At 41.0% G+C, this 20,888-nt stretch overlaps 1 protein-coding gene and 1 long non-coding RNA gene across 6 annotated transcripts in view; one reads left to right on the forward strand and one right to left on the reverse strand.

Annotated features, from left to right (window-relative positions):
* Positions 1-5,344: 5,344 nt before the first annotated feature.
* LOC135551477 (short stature homeobox protein 2-like) lies at positions 5,345-12,434 on the reverse strand. The gene is made up of 5 exons (XM_064982687.1): positions 11,995-12,434; positions 10,413-10,621; positions 8,141-8,198; positions 7,524-7,612; positions 5,345-6,986 (listed from the first exon to the last, which is right to left on the reverse strand). Exons 1-5 carry the CDS (start codon positions 12,239-12,241, stop codon positions 6,693-6,695), a joined length of 897 nt encoding a protein of 298 aa, XP_064838759.1. The 5' UTR covers positions 12,242-12,434; the 3' UTR covers positions 5,345-6,692.
* A 2,987-nt stretch (positions 12,435-15,421) lies between these two features.
* LOC135552513 (uncharacterized) overlaps positions 15,422-20,888 on the forward strand; it is a 184,374-nt gene continuing 178,907 nt past the window's right edge. For all 5 annotated transcript variants that reach the window (XR_010457466.1, XR_010457465.1, XR_010457464.1 and 2 more), the window contains exons 1-2: positions 15,422-15,495; positions 16,393-16,570. This is a non-coding gene — a long non-coding RNA (uncharacterized LOC135552513). The remainder of the gene's footprint in view (positions 15,496-16,392; positions 16,571-20,888) is intronic.

Here is a 20,888-nt window from a genome sequence, read left to right on the forward strand (position 1 = left end):
CCATAACAATGTGTGTGTGTCTGTCTGTCTTTTACGAATTCATCCAATGAGAACGGGCCGTGGGGGTGGAGTGAATTACCATAGCGACACACCTGTCAATACTAGTGGGAGGATGAGGAGATGGGGGTGGCAGGATCAATGAATATATCGGAATGAAATTGCTGCATGACAAATGCCCCTGGTGCATCTAAATCCTATTTGTTAAAAAAGTGCCACCTCACTGCTGCCATCCATTCAACTGTCCCCTCTCTCTCCTCAGCATAGGCAGAAGAAAAGAAACGGAAGGAACTACAAAAGAATGTCTTCAGAAGGAGACTTGGCCTCCATCTTTTGCTACACAAACACCACATTATTTATTTGGCCACTCATATGGAGGAATGAATAGAGAGGAAGTGTGTGTGTGTGTGTGTGCTGTAGCCTAGTTAAATGGAGCTGATAGATGCAGTGACATTAATTGTGACGCTCCACTAACAGCTCCCCTGGACAATATTTTGGTGTTGTCATGAGATTTAACAACACAGTATGAATGAAAGTTGTGGTGATTTCCCCTCATTAAAAGATCATTTAGCATGCGGATACAAATATAGAGTCATTTACAGGTAGTATTTTGTCACTTCTTACATTAAAAAAAACGTCAAAAGACACACCAAATTTCCCTTCTACCATGGACAATTACCCATAATGCCTGGCTAATGTCTGAGAGACCGTAAAAGTTCCCCACCGCTGTTTTTGTCTCTCTCAGAGGCCGAGCCACATGTTATCTGCACCCATCGCCTCACCAGCTGCAACTGGAAATGAATTCATAACAAATAAATGCAATGAGTACATAAAAATGTGCAGATTGGCCTGGGGGTACATAAACAGGACGCGGAGTAACAATCTGACTTCTTGTTTTGCTATGCCCTGTTTTGTTTCGTATCCACTAAGTTTTACCTGAATAGAATGAGTTGGGAGACTTGTTTTCTTCAACAATCCTTTTTCTTCCATGCAGGGTTCAAATCTGTGTGAAGCAACACCCCGTTTTCAGCCAAATAAAATCATATTCTGGGTAAATGCTGTGTTTGTCTTATGAGTGCAACATACACCAAGTTATGCGGTTTAGCCACCCGGGCCTACGGTCCACATGTGTGATAACAGGGTAATATGAAGGCCTAATTGCAGGTCTGAGTGCTGTTGGAGGGAGTTTTCGGCAGGTTTCTTTTCCACTTTCACTCCATTTGATGCCTTTGAAGTCCTTCTTTCATCTTGTGATGCTCCTGATGTCTGTTGTCTTTTGTCTGGCCGTGTGTGCACATTGCTCTTTGAACGCACTTAATATATAACAAAGGCAAACCTTTAGAGAGCCCTATTTTATCTTTTCTTTTTCTTCTAGCTTTGTTTTTTGGGTGAAGGACTACTGGTTTCGCTCGAGCGTTTTCGACTCTGACATGAGCACACACACACAAGGGCACATACACACAGACAGCGACACACACACACACACACACACACACATACACACAGCAACTTCACACATAGCAACTCCTTTCAGTTTTACACAGACAAACACAGACGGGATGAACGTAATCCCACAACTCTGGATCAGAAGGTTGCCTGTTCAATCCCCAACAAGGTCTCACAGTCTCACATCAGAATTAGACGTTCATCCATGTTTCTCAAATTTCAAAGTGTGAAGATTAAGTTGAGGCACTAACTCTGAATTTTTATGGTTGGGGTTATGTTCAGGCATTAACTCCGAAATCTTAAGGTTAGACAATAATTCCCGAAAGGTTAAGGTAATGGTTTGGGATAGGCTTTAATCAAAAATATAAAAAAACGACTTTCTAACGCTGGATTCGAACATGCAAACTTTTTACACCGGAGGCAAATGCTTAGTGATGAACTCTTTATGGTTAAGGTAAGAGTTGAGGTTTTGGGATAGGCTTAAAACATCCCTGGATTCAAACATGTGACCTTTGGCACCAGAGGCAGATGCTTACACCCATTCCTGTCTACAATGCCCAAGCAAAACCAAAACCTACTTTGAAGGTAACGGTGTTCACTGTTGCCCCTAGTGGCCGGCTTCCACGTCATCTCCCGACGTCCTCAGACATGGATGAACGTCTAATACTTACTTGTATCATGGGTGACCTGGCTGCTATCCCAGTGGTGAACACTCATTTATATTGTTTTGTTTTAACCCTATCCCAAACCTGAACCCTTTCCTTAACTAGCATGCTAGTAGATACCCATAGACTTCCAGTCATTACACTAACAATATAGTTAGTATTCCCATGCAATACTACCTCTTAACTTCCTTCATACTGGACACAGAGACATAAACAAGGTATCCACAAATTCATAAAGGGCCTCATTACCAAAATCCCGAAGTATGCCTTTAATGTTTTAACCCTATCCCAAACCTGAACCCTTTCCTTAACTAGCATGCTAGTAGATACCCATAGACTTCCAGTTATTACACTAACAATATAGTTAGCATTCCCATGCAAAACTACCTCTTAACTTCCTTCATACTGGACACAGAGACATAAACAAGGTATCCACAAATTCATAAAGGGCCTCATTACCAAAATCTCGAAGTATGCCTTTAATGTTTTAACCCTATCCCAAACCTTAACCCTTAACCTTGTAAAATTGACATTTGTAACAACTTTGACATTTTACTTTTGGAGAAAAGGTATAATACTGAGCATGAGGAGTCAACCCAGGGTGTCAAAAACTATTTGAAATGTAATGTTTGGAGCAGCTTCAAAATTGGACGTTTGTAGAAACGTGGCTAAACGTCTAATTCTGCAGTGAGACTGTGAGAGCTTGTTGATATCTGACACACCCACTACCATTTACTACATACCCACTACCCAATACCATTAGGGGTGGCAGGTAACCTAGCGGTTAGAGCGTGAGGCCAGTAACTCACAGGTCGCTGGTTTGAAAACCTCAGCTGACAAGGTGGATAATCTGTAGATGTGTCCTTGAGCAAGACACTTTATCCTAATTTGATCTGGGGTGCCGTACTATTATGGCTAACCCTGTAAAACAACACATTCCACTGTACCTATCTGGTGTCTGTGACAATAAAACAACTTTTGTTTTCGTACCAAAATAAACAAACTTATGATAAAACAAACTGACACCACTGTGAGCAAAGAAAATGTTATACGAGGGCTCATTTGATAAAGGACCCAAGTGCCTTTGCACAGGAAATGATACTGCAATGTTATTGTCTGCAGCATGATTATAGAGAGGTAAATTTAGCAACAGGTCACAAACAGTTGATATGAAGGATTCTTTGCTAGGGAACCAACCGGGTGGTATGGGCGGCATCACAAACAGCACCCTATTCCCTACATAGTGCACTACTTTTGACCAGATCCCCTAGGCACCCTATTCCATATATAAGGAATAGGGTGCCATTTGAGATGTAAGCATGGTGTGACTAATATGTCTTTGCGGGGGGGGGGGGGGCTTATTAGATGTCTGGTGTTGGTGCTGTGTTTTCTGGTGTCTTTTCATGCTCCAAGGACTCTTGAGTCTTGATTACACCGCCTCTGCTGAACTCTTCGTCCTGTGATTCAGTGTATAGAGATGGATAATGGAGAGACAGAGAGAGAGAGAGCCTGAGACGTATAGGAGGAGGGAGGGAGGGAGGGAGGGAGGGAGGGAGGGAGGGAGGGAGGGAGGGAGGGAGGGAGGGAGGGAGGGAGGGAGGGAGGGAGGGAGGGAGGGAGGGAGGGAGGGAGGGAGGGAGGGAGGGAGGGAGGGAGGGAGGAAGACAGACCGCAGGGAGGGGTGTCTGGCTCCCCGGTGGCGGTGTGGGACCTGTGTCTTGAGAGTGTGTGGAAAGGAGAGTGAGAGTCGTTGTTCGCCCCATGGCTAATCTAGAAAAGCACTTGTGTGTCCCCGTCTCGTTGTCTCCTCGGACCCTCTCAGGCCCTCCACCTCAAAACTGATATGGATGCCTGGAGAGAGGGAGCAATAGGCTGCATGCAAACCATGGTGACCCCCAACATAGCAGTAATAGTAGAAATAGTCTCTAGAAACATAAAAATATCAACTAAAAACAACTCCACTCTTAAACGACCCGTTTCTATCCCAGCACGTGCAAGTCATTAGAATGGTTCCTGTCTAACTGACTTAAAAAACGGCCTAAAGTAGCAGGAACCTGGTATGGGAATGGCCCCTACTTATTTACATTAGTGCAAGTGCGCGCGCCTCCATTAGCAGGCCCGGTTTCGTTCTCTCCTCCACTACTGGTAAGGGGAGTGATCAATAATTCAATAGTTTTGGCGTCTGAGTCCAACCCAAACGGCAAGATACACAAGCACTCTAGAGTCTAGTGCATCTGTGAGAGCGGTATTAATTAATAGCAAAAGACATTGTGTTTTGTATGGAAATATCTGCTGGTAATGTGATCCGCATTGCTCTAAAATCGGCTCTCGTGTCAGGTGTTTATTAAATCCTCAGTAATGGCCGGTTAAGATGTCCGGAAACAAGTCAGACCAATTTGCTCTGGAAGTCAAGGGGTCTCTATGCATGACGCGCAGTCTCAATGAACCATATTAAACTGTGCAGACATTTCCAATCTGTCTGTACAAGTGTTTGGAATTAAAAACGAAACGAATTCACCTGAGCGTCATGCCAAACAGTGGCCTAACAGACAATAATGATTTTGCTCACCATAAAATAATTATAAAATGGATGGTAGCCTAATTCCGAAAACAAGGAACCTATTTCAAATGTAGCCTATGGTATATTTTGAAAGCATCTGGAATAAAGCAATTATTGGAAATGTAATGATGTGTGTAAAAACGAGCTGGCCTTACATAAGAGACAACTGTAAGGCGAGACCAGTGAAAAGTTCCCGAAACAGCTACATCACCACACACCGGCATTACACACCATCAAACAGTCTTCGTGTCTTTTCGGGATTTTTCCGTGTATTCAATGGACTTGTAATATTCTATAAGCCTTTTACTATCGTGTTCATTTCGATATTTGACACCTTTTCCACAGAGGTCTGAAATATAACAAAACATTTTGAATAATGTACTGGTTTGGAAAGGTTAGGGACTATGACAAAGACGTCCATGATCATGAGAAAAAAAATAATGCGTGGCTAAACGAGCCTGACACAACTGGATAAAATATATCTAAACATTAATAATTTATGAAGCCTTCCATAAGTCTGTGTAGGCAAGGCCTACAACCTGAATACAATCAATGATAGTAGCAGAAGCTGTGTAAGTAGTAGACAAAATAATAATAATGCATCTTAGCCCATTATAATAATTGTAATAATACCCTTAGTGCAAAAATAATATGGAATAATACAGCAATAATCATATGAAATTAATACAAGTTTATCCATCGAAACTAGGCTACACCCCACACATGAGACACATTTGAATGAAAAAATAATGTAAACAGAGTCTATCATAGAAAGAAACTTCAGTTGATTTATTCTATGAACCGAAAACATGTTGTTCAGGTGAGTTCACGTTTCACATAAGTGATGAAAAAAGTATAAGAATTTCTATGATATTTTTAGAAATCCGTGCCTCAGGTAGGGCTACGTTCACTTTCACTGTTATAAAAACATCAACATTACATAGCCTACAGAATGCACATGATTTTTACACACGGAAGGACAGTAAAATAGAAAACAAAAATGCTCTCACAATGCACTCATAAGCCACAAAATAACAAAAAATAATGCATGTTTCTTGTGTATTAACATATTTTACATGTGCTCCGTACCGTCTCACATATCGCCTCCTGCAATTATTGACCAACTATTTTGTCGTTCTTAACATGTGACATATATTGCGCTTTCAGTAGGTCGAATCACTCGCAAATGAACTCCATTGAATTGTATAAAACTTCATAGACTAACGGAAGTTCACCATTCACAAAATAATGTAACATTTTCGGGCAAATGTCTGAATTCCACACATCCCGACACGTCTAGAAGCCACGAGATCCAAATACTGTGACATTGAAGTGAGAGCTTCATCAGGTCCTCGGAGTATCTGTCTGTCTGCTGTCCACGGAGGGAGAGCACGAGAGTGAAATGGAACCGACTCAAATAACGTCATCTGTGAGGAAAGACATTCATGCAACACTGCAGAGGAGTTTTCATTTGGACAAGAAAAAGAACAGAAAAAAACATGTCACATAAGTGTATTTTTTGTTGTTGTTGTCTCTATTCGTTCACGAACTGTTTCCTTTACAGAGAACACGTTTTTGAAATATAACGAGGCCAGCCTCTATAGTGTCAAAAGGAAATAACATAGCCTAATAATGAAAAACAACGCCGAATAGTTCTCCTTGTTTCACAAAGAGTCGAACGTCCCATGCGGCATCGTTCCTCTTGGAAATCTTGCTCGTTGACACCTCCACCCTAGTTTCACGTTGGTGCAGTTACCACGTGGCATTTGTGAAGACTTAGCCTACATCAACTCCCGCCCTTTATTATCGATTTCACACTCTCTCTTTGTTTTTATCTCATAAATAGCCTATTTTCTATAGTTATACATGATGTCCTTCGTTTAAAAAACAAACAAAAAAACATATATGTCCTTGCTTTCACTTTGTAAAGCATTTTTTGTTTTGATGCCTCTGCGTTGTTGATGACTCTCAAGTTAATAATGTAGGCCCTTTTAGACGCCATATACGCCTTGTTGCACGCCTAGTCACAGTCCCAGAGCTGCCGCGTGTTTTTTGGCCTTGAGTCTCAGATCTGCAATACTGGAGTTTTTGTTGGTGTTTTTGGCGGCTGCAGCTGCGGCCACAACCGAGGCAGCAGAGGCGGATTCAGCCGCGAGTGTAGCCAAGGGCAAACCAAATGGCGGGCCCGGAAACATCATGTAAGGGGCGTGCGCTGCCAGGTGAGAGTGCAAGTGATGGTGCGCGTGGGCCACCGCGCTGTCCAACTGCAGTTGCGCCTGGACCTGAAAGGAGAAGGGCGGCACGTTGCAATGACTATCCTACGGACGCACGGATGGGGGAAGAGAGGGGAGAAACATATTAGCTAACTTGTGGAAGTCTGTCTTGTATTAATTTCATAAAGTATTCATTGGGTCCAATTACATTTCAATTACAAGATCCGATGATATGAATTTGAAAATGGCATTTTCAATTATTTTTTCAAGTCCCTTTCAGATGGAATTGAGATGGAATTGAATCCAACCCGCATGTCTGTTGATCCATATTGTTGAATGCAAACCGATATAAAACACACTATATCAATTGAATTAAAAGTCTGTATCACAACTTGAGGACACAATTTAAGAATCTCGAACGACTGGGGGGATTTTATATTAATATGTGGCATAGGCTACAATGGTTATTCACTTGAGGGTCTGATAACAAGCCTAAAGGCCTTATAGGATTATCTGAATAAGATTTTTGTAACCCACTACTATTGGAACACTGTTGTCCCATACCACTTGGACAAGGCCCGTGCCAAGACAGCAGTCTGGTGATTGGTTTAGTCAAAGACTGCACGCTTCAAAGTAACTTGCCTGTTGGAATGGCATCCGTAAGGCCCCCACGTTGACATATGGCGCTACACGACAACCTTCAAACTGACTCGCGGCTCCAATGAGAACTCCTGGAAGAAAAGATAGGACATCTGTAAGGGAAATAGTCTCCAGATTATAATTGAGGCAAATAGTTATACTCTGGAAACAACAAACAATTCCATTATCCAAAATAATGGAGTGCAAATAGCACATCAGGATAAAGATTCAGGGAACCTACTGCCATTCAAACGCTATCGATTTTTTTTTGCACATATAGCCTGTAGCAAGACTCTACAACCCTGTTCCTGGAGAGCTACCGTCCTGTATGTTTTCAATCCAAATCCAGTTGTAACTAACCTGATTCAGTTTATCAACCAGCTAATTATTAGAATCATGTGCGCTAGATTAGGGTTGGGGTGAAAACCTACAGGACGGTAGCTATCCAGGAACAGGGTTGGAAAGCATTTGTTGTTGTGCATTTGATGCATTTTCATTTGTAGGCACCCTTGATGGTTATGGTTTTCAAATATGTTCTTGTAACCCTTTCCAAATGTAAACCATTATTATCACGACCCGTAAAATAGGATATTGCAGATGGACAAAGAATAAAAACGCACCTTTGTGTAACTGATTCTCCTGCTTTCTGCATTTGGCCCTCCGGTTCTGAAACCAAACCTGCGGGGAGAGAAATTAATTAGTCACCGTGATTGGCAGCTGCTTGTGAGGGCATGTGTAATTCCGCTCAAAATGACAACAACCGCAGAAAAACAATATCCCACAGGAGCCCTGAAATATTAATGCGCACGCTTAACACCAGATTTTAATTATTACGTGTACAAGGGGGCTGGCTAAATACAACGTAAGAAAGTAGACCGCAACGAAAAGGGGGAATGTTATTATCATATTATAGCTGTGTAAACACACTTGTTTGACATTTGCAGGCTATATTTGATCAAAATAAATTACCTTCTCAGCGCTGGTTTCATCTTTCTATAGATTAGCGTCCCAGCAGAACCGAATTGCTTCTCTGATATCGGATAGCATTAAGTGATTACGGCTTTGGACATCTGAGCAACGTGATCTGAGAAAAGCTCTCTCTCATTAATGGCTGGTGAAATTAATTACCTTAATCTGCGGGAAAATCTATGTTACTGAAGCATTTAAATGCTTTACAGTTTCGTTTAATTACCGCCATAACACGCCCTACACAAAGCTCTTTCTGAGGATAGCTCTTTTCCTTTATGTCTGTTCTTTAAAAGCATAATGTTCCGAGGAGTAGGCTATCTTGGAACGGAGATAAGGCGTCTCATTACTATGATAATCTACTTTGAATCCCCTACAAAGCTGTGGATAAATTACCCCACAACACAGTTGACCAATTCTCCTGCACAGAGCGCATCATGGACAGAATGGAAATTATATTGATAAGTCTATCAATATGTCGTATGCGCCAACCTCATGTTTTGACCACGTAGCCGTGTCAACAATGCAATATAACACACATCTCGTGTCTTATTGATTTTATTATAAATCTTTACGTAGACTGAAAACAAAAGCAAATAGCCCACCGCAAAGTAAGCAAAGACGTTGCTACTTTAAAACAAAAATAAATTGGTCTTTGTGCCGGAAATGGTCATTTCATCCCTGCATGCAACTGTGGCTAGAAAAGGGCCCCACGAATCGCACGGTCGTTTACATCATGTACTGAAAATAGAAAAAGCAGCAGATCTTGATTTGGGAAGAAAATAATACATAATTTATGTAAATCCTCGAGCTGTGCTCCTTGCACTCGCCTTGCTTGTGACACAATACGCCTTGGTAAAATTCCAACTCTCGCCGGGATACGTTGCAAAAAGCGCTTGCTTTAACTTTTATGGGGGAGGGAGGTCTTTTTGGCTCGTTTTATGATATTTTAGAAAGAACCGACATATTCAGTGAATAAATACTCGCTCCGTCGTCTCCCTGGGCCGATGCATAAGGGATGAAAGAGGCTGAAATAAGATATTATGGGGTTTGATAAATCAGATCTGAACCGATGTCTATGTTCATTGTCATTGCTCGGCTCAGTCACTCTTCTCCGGTTACACAGAGACTGAAGTCCCCCCCTCTCCGAAACGGCTTATTGGGTTTCAGTATTACAGATGGTCTTTCCCGGTGGAAAAAATACAAGACAGATGTATCTCGTGCGAGCAACATATAGGTTACTAATAAAGTGAGGACAAATATTGTGTTTGTTTTCTACAGGATTTTGAATGTCTGATTTAAAATTAAATTGATCGTATAATAATATATTTTTAAACAAAATTGTAATCTGAAACTTGGCACAATGTGGTGTGCACGATAGGCCTACCTATATGACAATATTCTAGGCCTTAATTGAGATACACTGTACAGCATTATTATTTTTTTTACATGGAATAACTCTCTCTTTCTTTATTCTCACTCTTTCTTTATTCTCTCTCGCTCACACACACACACGCGCGCACACACACAGACACACACACACAGAGAGAGAGAGAGACACACACATCATATTCAGAAAATGAGATTTCATCCATTTTAACATTTCAGTTTTAGTTTTTTTTGATAGCCAAATACATCAACTATAAAATGTTGATCAATTGCTTATAGTGTAACTTTCTAGAATGGTGCTATGCCCCCCCCCCCCCCCCAAAAAAAGCCACAAGAAGCATGTAAATAAACCCCATTCTCTAGAGACCGGTAGTGGTACATGGTTTCCCTCTGTGCGTAAAAGTATAGTCGAGAACATGAGGACAACTGTTCCTATCTAGACATCGGATTATCTTTTGTCAAATATTCCTAATATGAACAACACACGACATCTTTACACATAGACAACAAACCTAAAGAAGATAGAGAGCCCCTTACTTGTACTCGAGCCTCGGACAGCCCTAGCCGCTGGCTCAGCTCCTCCCGCATGAAGGCATCTGGATAGTGGGTCTCATCGAATAGCCGCTCTAGCTCGTTCAATTGCTCCAGTGTAAAGTTAGTCCGACTTCTCCTCTGCTTGATTTTAGTCTGTGCCTCGTCCTCCATTTGCTTTGTGTCCTCTTTTCTCTCTTTCATGTGCGTGGTACCTACAGAGAAGGGTAGCAGCAAATGAATGAGGGTGAGTAAAAAGGCCTCAGCTTATACAAGGGTAGAGGAGGAGACATCACACAACGACCTTCCTAAAGCGAACATGTGGATCCATCCTCCCAAGTATTACACCAATATCAGCTTCGAATGTTTTGTAGTCCTACAGAAAGGTCTTCAATTGTTAACTCCTTATAAATATGCATTGAGGTGCTCACTGTTGGATGTCCTATCGCTTATCATAGCTCGTGTTTTCCTGTTTAGGATATAGGACCAGCAGCTCGGTTTATATTTTTCATGATGTCACTACAATTGTATTGTAATGGCTATGATATGATTTGTACTAAGGTATAGGCCTACCCGTTGTTCAAGTGTGGGATTTATCTAATTGTATCTGCCCAATGTCATTCTCCACGGTTGTATAAAGTGAAACGACTGATTATTAACATTTGAAGACGTAAAAGAGTACCATCCCAGCTAATGCAACATTAGGCTATTTGTTTGACCTAGGCCAATGCAATTAGTGATCAATATCTTAGTCAATATAGCGAAAATACCTATTCCAATTAATATTATTATTATTATGATTAGGATGCATAATTACTGATGACATAATCCAATTAAATGATTAGAGAACATGTATGAAAAACATAAACCAGATTCATATAAATAATTTCTGCTAGGCCTGTTGATTTTTTTGTGTTATTGGATCATTTAAATAGCCATATTTTCTCCCAGCCTTTTTGTCTGTATGCGGTTGATGAATATCTCAATACAACACATTGTTTCTTGTTACTGAAATTACATCGCGCTTCAGATGGGGTTACACAGTGCCCAGCCATGGTCAAATTGTGGATAATTCCAAAATAAATGCGTTGATCTTTTAAAAGCATGCTATACCATTTCTCTTCAGACAGAAAAGCACTTAACCGGATAGACCTAACTAATTCAATTGTGGACCTGATATTACACTCTTACATTGCATTACACAGCCACTACACATTATGACAACAACTAGGCTATAAACGTAAGCTTACTTTTAGTGTCCCTCACAGTCACATGAAGCTAAACGTGTAATTGGGAAAAATACAAAAGAGTGCTAAAACATGCACGTAGGTATATAAACGTACACCAACTGATAGAAGCAACACCTTCATTGTTTTTTCCCCCAGCGATATACACAAAAGCATGCAAGGATATTTTCTTTGACTAGGCCGGTGACATGTTTGTCAAAGTTAGCGCACGGGGTATTCCCAAAGTATGAACGTTAGAGCATAATTCAAAAAGATGTTGACTTTGTTTAACCTCAAATCAGTTACATTATAGTACATCGCATAAGAAAACCGTATGAACGCATAGCAGGAGGCTAGTTTACCATCGATCAGTTTCGGGCTTCCCACATCCCTGGTTCTCTCTGGCCCCAGCATGTCCGGTTCCCTGCCTGGCGATCGCGCGTCTACCCGAGCGATATCGTTCATTTCCTCGCGATTCGGTTCGCTGGCGAGACCCTCCCTGGCTCGTGCGGATCCGGTCTCCAGCACCTCTCTGTACGTGATCACTTCCTTCTTTTCCTTCACTTTCTGATCAAAAGACTTCGACACAAACGCTGTAAGTTCTTCCATCACTGCTCCAAGAAATCTCCTCGTCTTGGTCTCTCACTCTCGCTCTCTCGTTCTCTCTCTCTCTCAGTTCCACAACAGTTTAAGACATCAAGAGTGTTTATTTTAGACGACCTAAATGCAAGGTGATGTTGTTGCCAACTCTGGATCTCGTGCTGCAGCTAAATGTATAAGATCTCGACAAATTCTTCTTGCTGCGGAGTTCCAACCTGCTGGTGATCCGCTATTGAAGTCACAGTATTTATACTTTGCAACGCCTGCCCCTTGATCTGTGCAAATTACCTCCCCTCAGGATGCCGGGATGAGCCCCCTTCCCTTCGCCTGTACTGACAGCATCGAAAAACAGATTAGCAGCCCTTCAGATTTCACATCATTCTTACGAGGTTGCTATTGGCCATTAATCCAAGATTGACAAGAAGGACTAATTAATTTAATTAAGCGTGGATTCGATGCTATTGTCCTGAATTAGTTTTTTAAACACCAGGGAGATGGGCAGGATTTCTGCAGGGGTGTGGCTAAAACTGAAAATGACAAGCTCGTGCGGGGAGCACATAACGGAGCTTCCTCCAAATCTCTGTGATCTGGGAAAAAAAGAGACAGCGACAGTGATACGGAGAGAGAAAGGTAAAGAGAGGACCAACTGGGATGCTTGGTGGAGGCTCACCGTAGCCAGACACTCACCTTGACTCACATGCAACGATAACGCGTTTGAACAATGTTTTCTGCTCCAATAACAGCATATAGACACATAGTTGAAGCAATAACAGATAAACTATTCTGCATGTTGATAGTTTGTATATGTTACTTGTTAGTAATTTGTAGTGTGTAATTTGTAAGAACAATAATTTGATAAGGAGCTATCATATTAATAATAATCACAATAATAATAATAATAATAACAATAGTAATCATAATAATAATGATAATAATAATACAAATGATAAAAGTAATACATATTTATTTCTCCCATGATTTGGAAGATAGCATAATTCATTATTCGATTTTGATTTTTACAAGCCTGTTTTTAATTGAGGGTATGAATGACCAGATAATTATGATCAATAGTTTTTGTTCTTCAAATGTCTTCAGATGACAACTGAAATGATAAAACTGATCTCACATTTTTGTCTTAATTTATTATATAATGTATTTACATTTTAATTCAGCAATTATATTAATCTGAAGTCATTAGGGAAACTATATTGGTTAATATCAAATCTCGATAGACTTTCTCACGCCATTAGAATGTTAAACAGCAACTAAACGTTTAATTAAAGCTTTTCATGTGATGCGTTGCCATTGGGCGTGTTAATTATGGTTTCTTAAGTTGACTGCCTATTGAAATTATTGCACATTTGCAAAATAAATAAACAATGGTTCATTTACGGTGAAGGTTACTGGATGCCGTGGGGACAAAGCAATTAAGTGAACTGAAAAAGGCTAAATATAAGCCGGAATGGGATGGGATACAGCTGTATGATAGGCTATCACTTGTAAATTTGATGCAAAATTAAGCGCGTTTATTGATAATCTATATAAAAAAAAATTCACACACAGGCTCGAACAATTCCCCTTATTAAAAATTAATGATGTCTCCGCTCTTGAACCTTAGGCATTAATTATTTTTTCTGCGGCCTCTAAAAGCAGCAGAAATTATAGGCTGCTATTAGGCTAGATAATTTAAGTTAATCTGTAACCTGCAATTTATATCACAATAAGTACAAAGACCTACACACTTTAGTAGTTTAAGTTCTATCAATTGCAAAGATAAACATGTTCGATCCATTTCAACGTGGGATGTCGTAAAGGTTAGGCTACTAATAGAACACCCTTTCCAATACGTTAATAAAAAGTTAGCATTCCGCATAGGTAAGCTACCATGGAAACATCTCCGAGTTAAAGTTTAAACATAGGAAAACCGAGAAACAAGACAACTATTGGCTATCGGACATTTATTTAGACTAGGCCTATGGTATTTTAGGAGTTTATATGCTATATAACCTGTATTCACTCTAATAGGCCTAAATGGATAATCAACCCCCCCCAAAATGATATGCTCCCTTTGTGTGGGTATGTGGGTACATGTGTGCCTTTTGCGTAAGTGTGTTTGTGTGTGTGTGCGTGTTGCGCGCGTGAAGACAAAACCTGTGGACCAAAGAGCAACATTTCTATTCAATTAATTCTCGCACAATACATGTTAGGCTTAAATTATTCCTAAACCTATCAAATTATTATTATTAATTCAAAGTAGGCCTAATGAGAGCAAATGCACGGGGTGCACATACGAATGTTCTTCAAGCAACCCCAAATGCTTTATTTCACTCGTTTATTTAATAGGTAGTCTATTTGGGAAGAATCCTTTGTTAAAGTAGGTTATAAGAAGAAACTTGGAATAGTCTGACATCATTGACATGGCTTTCATATCGTACTATTTGAATGCAATACGACAATCTTAACCATAAAGCAAGACAAAAAAACAAAGAAATGGTACTTTGCTTTAGCCTATCTGCTCTATAATGGACTTCAAGTCCTAATGCGTCAAGTTGCGTGAAATCTGATTAGCCTAGAAATACTTCAGTGCCGAATCAGAGTGAGAGTGTGGGTGATATTCCTTTGAAATATGCCTAATGATAATTTATATTCTATGTGAGGCGCCAAATATGTGATTGGACTGTGATATGTGGTTGTCCCACCAAACTATCTTAAAATGAATGCACTAACTGTAAGTCGCTCTGGATAACAGCGTCTGCTAAATAATTAAAATGTAGACTAATTGTAAAAATGTAATCTTGATTGCAGGTCTGATAGGTCTACAAGTCTACATTTTCCTCAAATGACATGAGCAGTAAGATTTGTAATTATAACCAATTCGGAGATTATTCGGGATTCACAGTTTATTTTACACTCATAATATCTCAAAATAAAAAATGACAGTTTTATTATAGGCCTACAACTTCAGGCTACTGTTTCCCATAGCCTATGCTATATACGATATAACGTAACAAAAGTTATGCAACTTCACGAAATATAGGTTAAACATACACAATTGTAAAATATGACAAGAGTATCATAGAGATCATTGATTGAGAGACATACGAACGATAGCTCTGTTGTAGATTCTCTTGCCTGCGTGTTTCATCCGAGCGTTCTTCAATCGATGTGCTCTCGATCTACTAGTTTAGTCTTTTGAGCAGTGCATGGTGGTGTATTTCGAGTGGTTTTCAAATGAAGGAGGAATATTTGTTGCATGATACCTGGTATGACTTGTTGTTTTTCCCCCAAATTTACAGTCACTGTATAAGTAATGTTTGAAATACATCAATGCTGGTAACAACGTTGGATCTATTTACCGTAACACAAAAATGCCTATAAGTTAGTCAGCTGTGCTTCGCTGCAAACTAAAGCTAACACGTTAGCTAGCATGCCAGCAGTCTTGAAATGGCAAATTCTGCCTGCATGCTATAACCTGAAAATGAAAACTTCACAGTATATTTTTTGAACACATGCATAAACGGTAGCTATTTCAACAATTATTTGGGAATGCAAAGCTAGCCATTATGCTTGATAGCGTAAACTGTCGCTAGTTAGCGCTATGATAATGTAAGTTCATTGTTTACATTCTGTCCACGCTCTCTTAAGGCAGGTGGAGCCGAGTTGAAGTTAGCTAACTAGCTAAGTATATTCAGAATAGAAAAGTTATTTTGCCAGCTATTTGTCAGTCTTGTAGGAAGGAAGGAATGGGGACATTAAACAATGTAGCCTCTCGCCACAGTACAGCTGTTCATTGCAGGATTTACGCTGTCTCAACTCCACGCTTTACGATGGAGTTGAGCAGCGACTAGTGTTGGCGGACTGGAACTTTTAAAACGACTGATTTGAGCACCCAAATAATAGCCTGCAATTACACAGAACAATGTCATGTGTAATTGCAGGCTATTCTTTGGGTGCTCAAATCAATAGTTTATATAAAAAAATTATTGTATGTGATATCGCAACTCCAGTCAGCCCGCACTAGTCGCCGCTCAACTCCATCGTAAATCGTTGAGTTTAATCGGCTAGATGTAGGCCTACTGTTTCGTCTGAGAAATCAATGAATAACGATTAAATTAAATAAGACGTCCCTTTCCTGCTGTTATGCTTTCTCCCTCTCCCAGACCCAGTGAAGTGAGGGATAATGGGACACCACTCCTCTGACAGCTAGGAGGACAGCCATAGCAGGAGGAAGAAGAAGGAAAATCACGGAAGGTGCTCCTATTCCTCAAGCTCCTCCGGCAGCCAGGTGACCAGCCACAGAAAGAGGTCCAGCAGCTGCTCCAAAGACATAGACAAGAGGTAGGTCTATATAGAAATACTACAATATACAGAGACCGTTAGATGAGTTAACTACTATAGTACACTGGCAAAGATAGTAGGGGGCAGGCCTACAGCGCAACGTCAGACAGAAAGGACAGACCTGCATGGTAGGTGAACTGTGTACAATACTAGAGGAACAGGTATACTGTCTCCGTCTAACAGAGGTGCATGAATAAAGGAGAAAACTGAATGTGTAATGGATCATCAGCTGTAACAGGGGCTGGTCTAGTGGTAGTGCCACCATCTCCGCACCACATATGTCTGTGGAGGCAGCGGTTGGATCCCCCGTCCTGCCACTCACTTTGTCTCCTGTATCCCTCTCCTCTATCTCTCCATCTACATATCTAGCTAGCTATCCCAAATATGTTTATGAAATGTGCCTTAAAATATATATTTAAAAATACTAATTATTTAAAGACGGTGTCAATTGAGTATGATAATACTACTTTATAGAGCTACTACTTAGGGTGTCCAATCAAAAATGCATCTTTTGACCAATGGGTAACTCCGCAGTGCGTTAAAGAATATAGAGGGAAGATTGATATTGATTTTGACATGTAGTGTTTTCACATTTTAGTATACGCTTTTCATATTCATTCGAAATTAATGCAAGCGTATCTCTGTGAAATGTCGACGGACAGGGCCTAAAATTAACACCCGCCACCAAATGCGGATAGATTTTGGTATTTTCCGGGTAAGATGTCTATTTCACCAGGGCTGGTGGTCAGGGCTCCACAGTGCAAGCATTTCACTTAAATTTGTGAAAATATTCAAGTATAATCACATTTTATAGTAAAATGAATGCAGCAGTAGCTGTTTTCAAAGTGTTTCTGCCATTTTGTTTCATTGCTTGTAAATTAATCGTACAATGTCAAGAACTACGAATCCTGTATAGCCTATTCCCCCTCGTGCTGCAACACTGCCTGGCAGAAGCGCTGCGCACAGGCATAAAAGTTGGTCTACTTTACTTGAAATGAATGTCTACTGAAGTGAGACTTTGTCCTTGTGTTGCTAGAATATGTACTTTGGTTCGTTCACAAGCTAGGTTGTTGTTCTATGTTTTGAGTTTCATCTGCTAGGGAAGAGAAGACAACACTTCTACTACTCAGACTCAATCTCACAGGCACAATCATGACTCGAGTCGCACTAACATGGTAACCTCCGGTCCTTAAGGGGGCAGGTGACATCTTTTGGTTATTTTGGTTAAAGGCCACCAAAAATAACTTACTAGCCTATGCTAGGCCCATATCCCGGCTAGCTAAAGAGGTCCATCAGACACTCCTTGGGCTACAATACCTATTTTTCCAATTGGCCTGAACCTCTTTTATTGCTGATACGGAGCCCTGCCGATCCATCATGACTGGACTACCGACGTAATCCGCTCGAGGTTTTTTTTCAACAGGCTCCTCCGTCGCGACGTCCCCTGAATGCCCATCTGGTAGCCGCGGACCGCTAGCTGTCTAGAGTAGAGGTCGACCGATTAATCGGAATGGCCGATTAATTAGGGCCGATTTCAAATTTTCATAACAATCGGAAATCTGTATTTTTGGATGCCGATTTTGTTTTGTTTTTGATGTAAATTATGTATTCAATATAGACAATAAAAATACAATAATTAGTATTAGTTTAAGCACACTGTTTATTGTTGTGACTTTGATGATGATCAGATCAAATTTGATGACCAATTTATGCAGAAAGCCAGGTAATTCCAAAGGCTTTATATACTTTTTCTTGTCACTGTATGTCAATACAGCTTGGTGCTTATTATCGGATGTATTAGGTTATGAAACCCGACTGTTTGGATATAATGTTAATATGTTAAAGAAAGGCCCCACTGAACGATTCAGAACATGAATAATCATATTTGTCTTGATAAAATATATTTTATAACATAAGGAATTAAAATGTCATCACCAAAGCGCATTTTCACCCACTGGGCAATGTGTGTGGGCACCCTATAGTACTTCATTCATCAGGCTACTCCCACTGTCCTCCATCACTACACAGACAGCTAAAGGGAAGGGGAGGGAGATTCATAGAGGGGATGGTGGAGTAGAGGGATAGGGATTAATACTATTGTTGCTATAGAGCAGGGCCGCCCAAATTGGGGTTTGCAGGCCAAACTTGGCCCTCAACAACATTCGGTTTGGTCTGCCAGGTACTGTATGTAGTAATAAGCTATTTGTGTGGTCAACGAGCCTTCAAAGCTTCACCTTCAATCCTATTTGTGGTGTAATTGAATGTAACAAGTACTGGACGTGGTGATGGTGAGTACAAAAGGAAAAGGAAGTACCCACAGTGGTCTGCTAGTGGGAGATTCTCAATTGGGCAAAAGTCTGTCCTCACCGTGACTTCTCCGTCCTACTCTCCTCCGTGACCTAGAAACCGATAAGTGGTTGAGTGGTCAAGGAGAGTGTAAATTCGCTAGTAGGCGAGCAGGGGATTATGCTCACCTTCTCGATGACCTACTTCAGCAGAGGATGCACAATAGTATCCTCCCGGCAGCTAGCGGGAAGTGTTTTAAAATCCGCCACACCCCTTTGAATCAGCTGCTGTGTTCTCGAAGGATAAAAGCATGCACACATTTAAAAACAATATGCTACTTATCCTTTTATCTATAGAAAGTCTTGCACAACTAGCTACATGTGTATTGATCACGTGACACATTTTTGGGGGATTCCACCCCTGTAAACATAATTCCCTTTTGCGAGGGGGTTATTCTCATTTCATACAAGCGTATTTGTTTCTTCTCCTCGGCTCCGCTCCTTGATTATCTTGGACCTTTTTCAAAAGCAGACGAGGACTGAGGAGAGGACGCAAGGAGTCAAGCAATACCAATTGAGATTCTCCCAAAGATTGGTTGGAACTGAGGTTAGATGAGCATCTTATACTAATGATATGGCCCTCACATCATAGGATCAGAGGGAAGAACTTTACTAAATGATTTGCAATTATGCTTATTCCAAAGGGGTGGTTGTTAAATGATTATGGACCTCGCATGGCTGTAACTGTCGAGGTTGCTTTCTAGTTATGGAATAGGCTTGAATTTAAATGGAACCGCAAATATTCCATTATGCACTAACTGCCCCAACACCCCCGCTGTCCGTGTGAGTGGCTTGAAGGAGAGTCTTATTCATAGTGCATTATAGAACATGCCTCCATCCTGCAATGCAACCACCTCTGTCCGAGCAAGTCACAAATGAGTCAAAACATCTGACCTTTATGGTACACTTTAAGTTGTCCTTGGAGTTCGTTAGCTTGGTTTCCTCGGCGTTGAAGACAAACCTGTTGGACATAGGCTATTACAATGAATACATATAATTACCAGTAGTTGATGTTACTGATGTTACTGTCATCATTTAGGCCCACAGGCTTTAACATTTGTTTCTCCAGATTGTGTTTGTGAGAGAGAGAAAGTGTCTGTAAGTAAATGACCGCGAATGCTGTCTTTTAACAGAAGATACTGGACATAAACCCCCACCCAGCCTCCTACAAATGCACGCTCGCTCGACACTCCCCTCTGCAGTCATTTAGACAAGGCCGGTTGATGGTAATTATTTATGAGCTTTGGTCAGGGTCCATTACGTGTGATGGGAAATCATTGGTGGTCTTGAGAGAATGGCTCACTGATCTGGGGCCGGCTGGGTGGCGTGGGGAGGGGCCAGTTGTAGCCGTTTAAACCATTAGCCTTCAGTCTTCCCACTCATTCATGAGCTGCCTAGGAAGTGCTTCTGTCAAATCAAGGAGTCGGACATGGCCAAGGAATGGTTGAAAATAGATACCCGGTTCAATAGATTAAGTTAGGCCTTCATGTATGAGGCTACGTCTGCATCTCCCTATGGGCCAGTGGTCAAAAGTAGTGCGCCATATAGGGAACAGGGTGCTATTTGGGACACACCATACGTGTGTAAAGATAACCGCTACCCTAAGTCTCCAGTGAAGAGCAGCAAGTGTTCACTAGCTGTTCACCAGGCATTAAATATCTCCCCCCACACTTTTCCGTTGAGTTGACACCGAACACACAGTCAGTGTTGGTGCACATGTCAACCCTGCTCCCACTATTCACTTGGATGGCTTCCGTCATGCCGGAGCGCAGAGGCAGCCTCCCTCTCATGTGCCGTTGCGGCGTCTTTCTCTTTCTGTGAACCAGCCGTGTTTTGTTCCATTATTTTCACACGCCTGTGTGTGTATATACTGCAAGTTCAAATAACATGTCTTGTCCTGGACGTTTCTTCTGCTGAATGCGAGTCTGAAGTGCTTGAGTCAGGGCCACGACGGAAGCCTTCTTCCTGAACCA

This window comes from Oncorhynchus masou, chromosome 13, assembly GCF_036934945.1.
Source record: "Oncorhynchus masou masou isolate Uvic2021 chromosome 13, UVic_Omas_1.1, whole genome shotgun sequence".
NCBI lineage: Eukaryota > Metazoa > Chordata > Actinopteri > Salmoniformes > Salmonidae > Oncorhynchus > Oncorhynchus masou.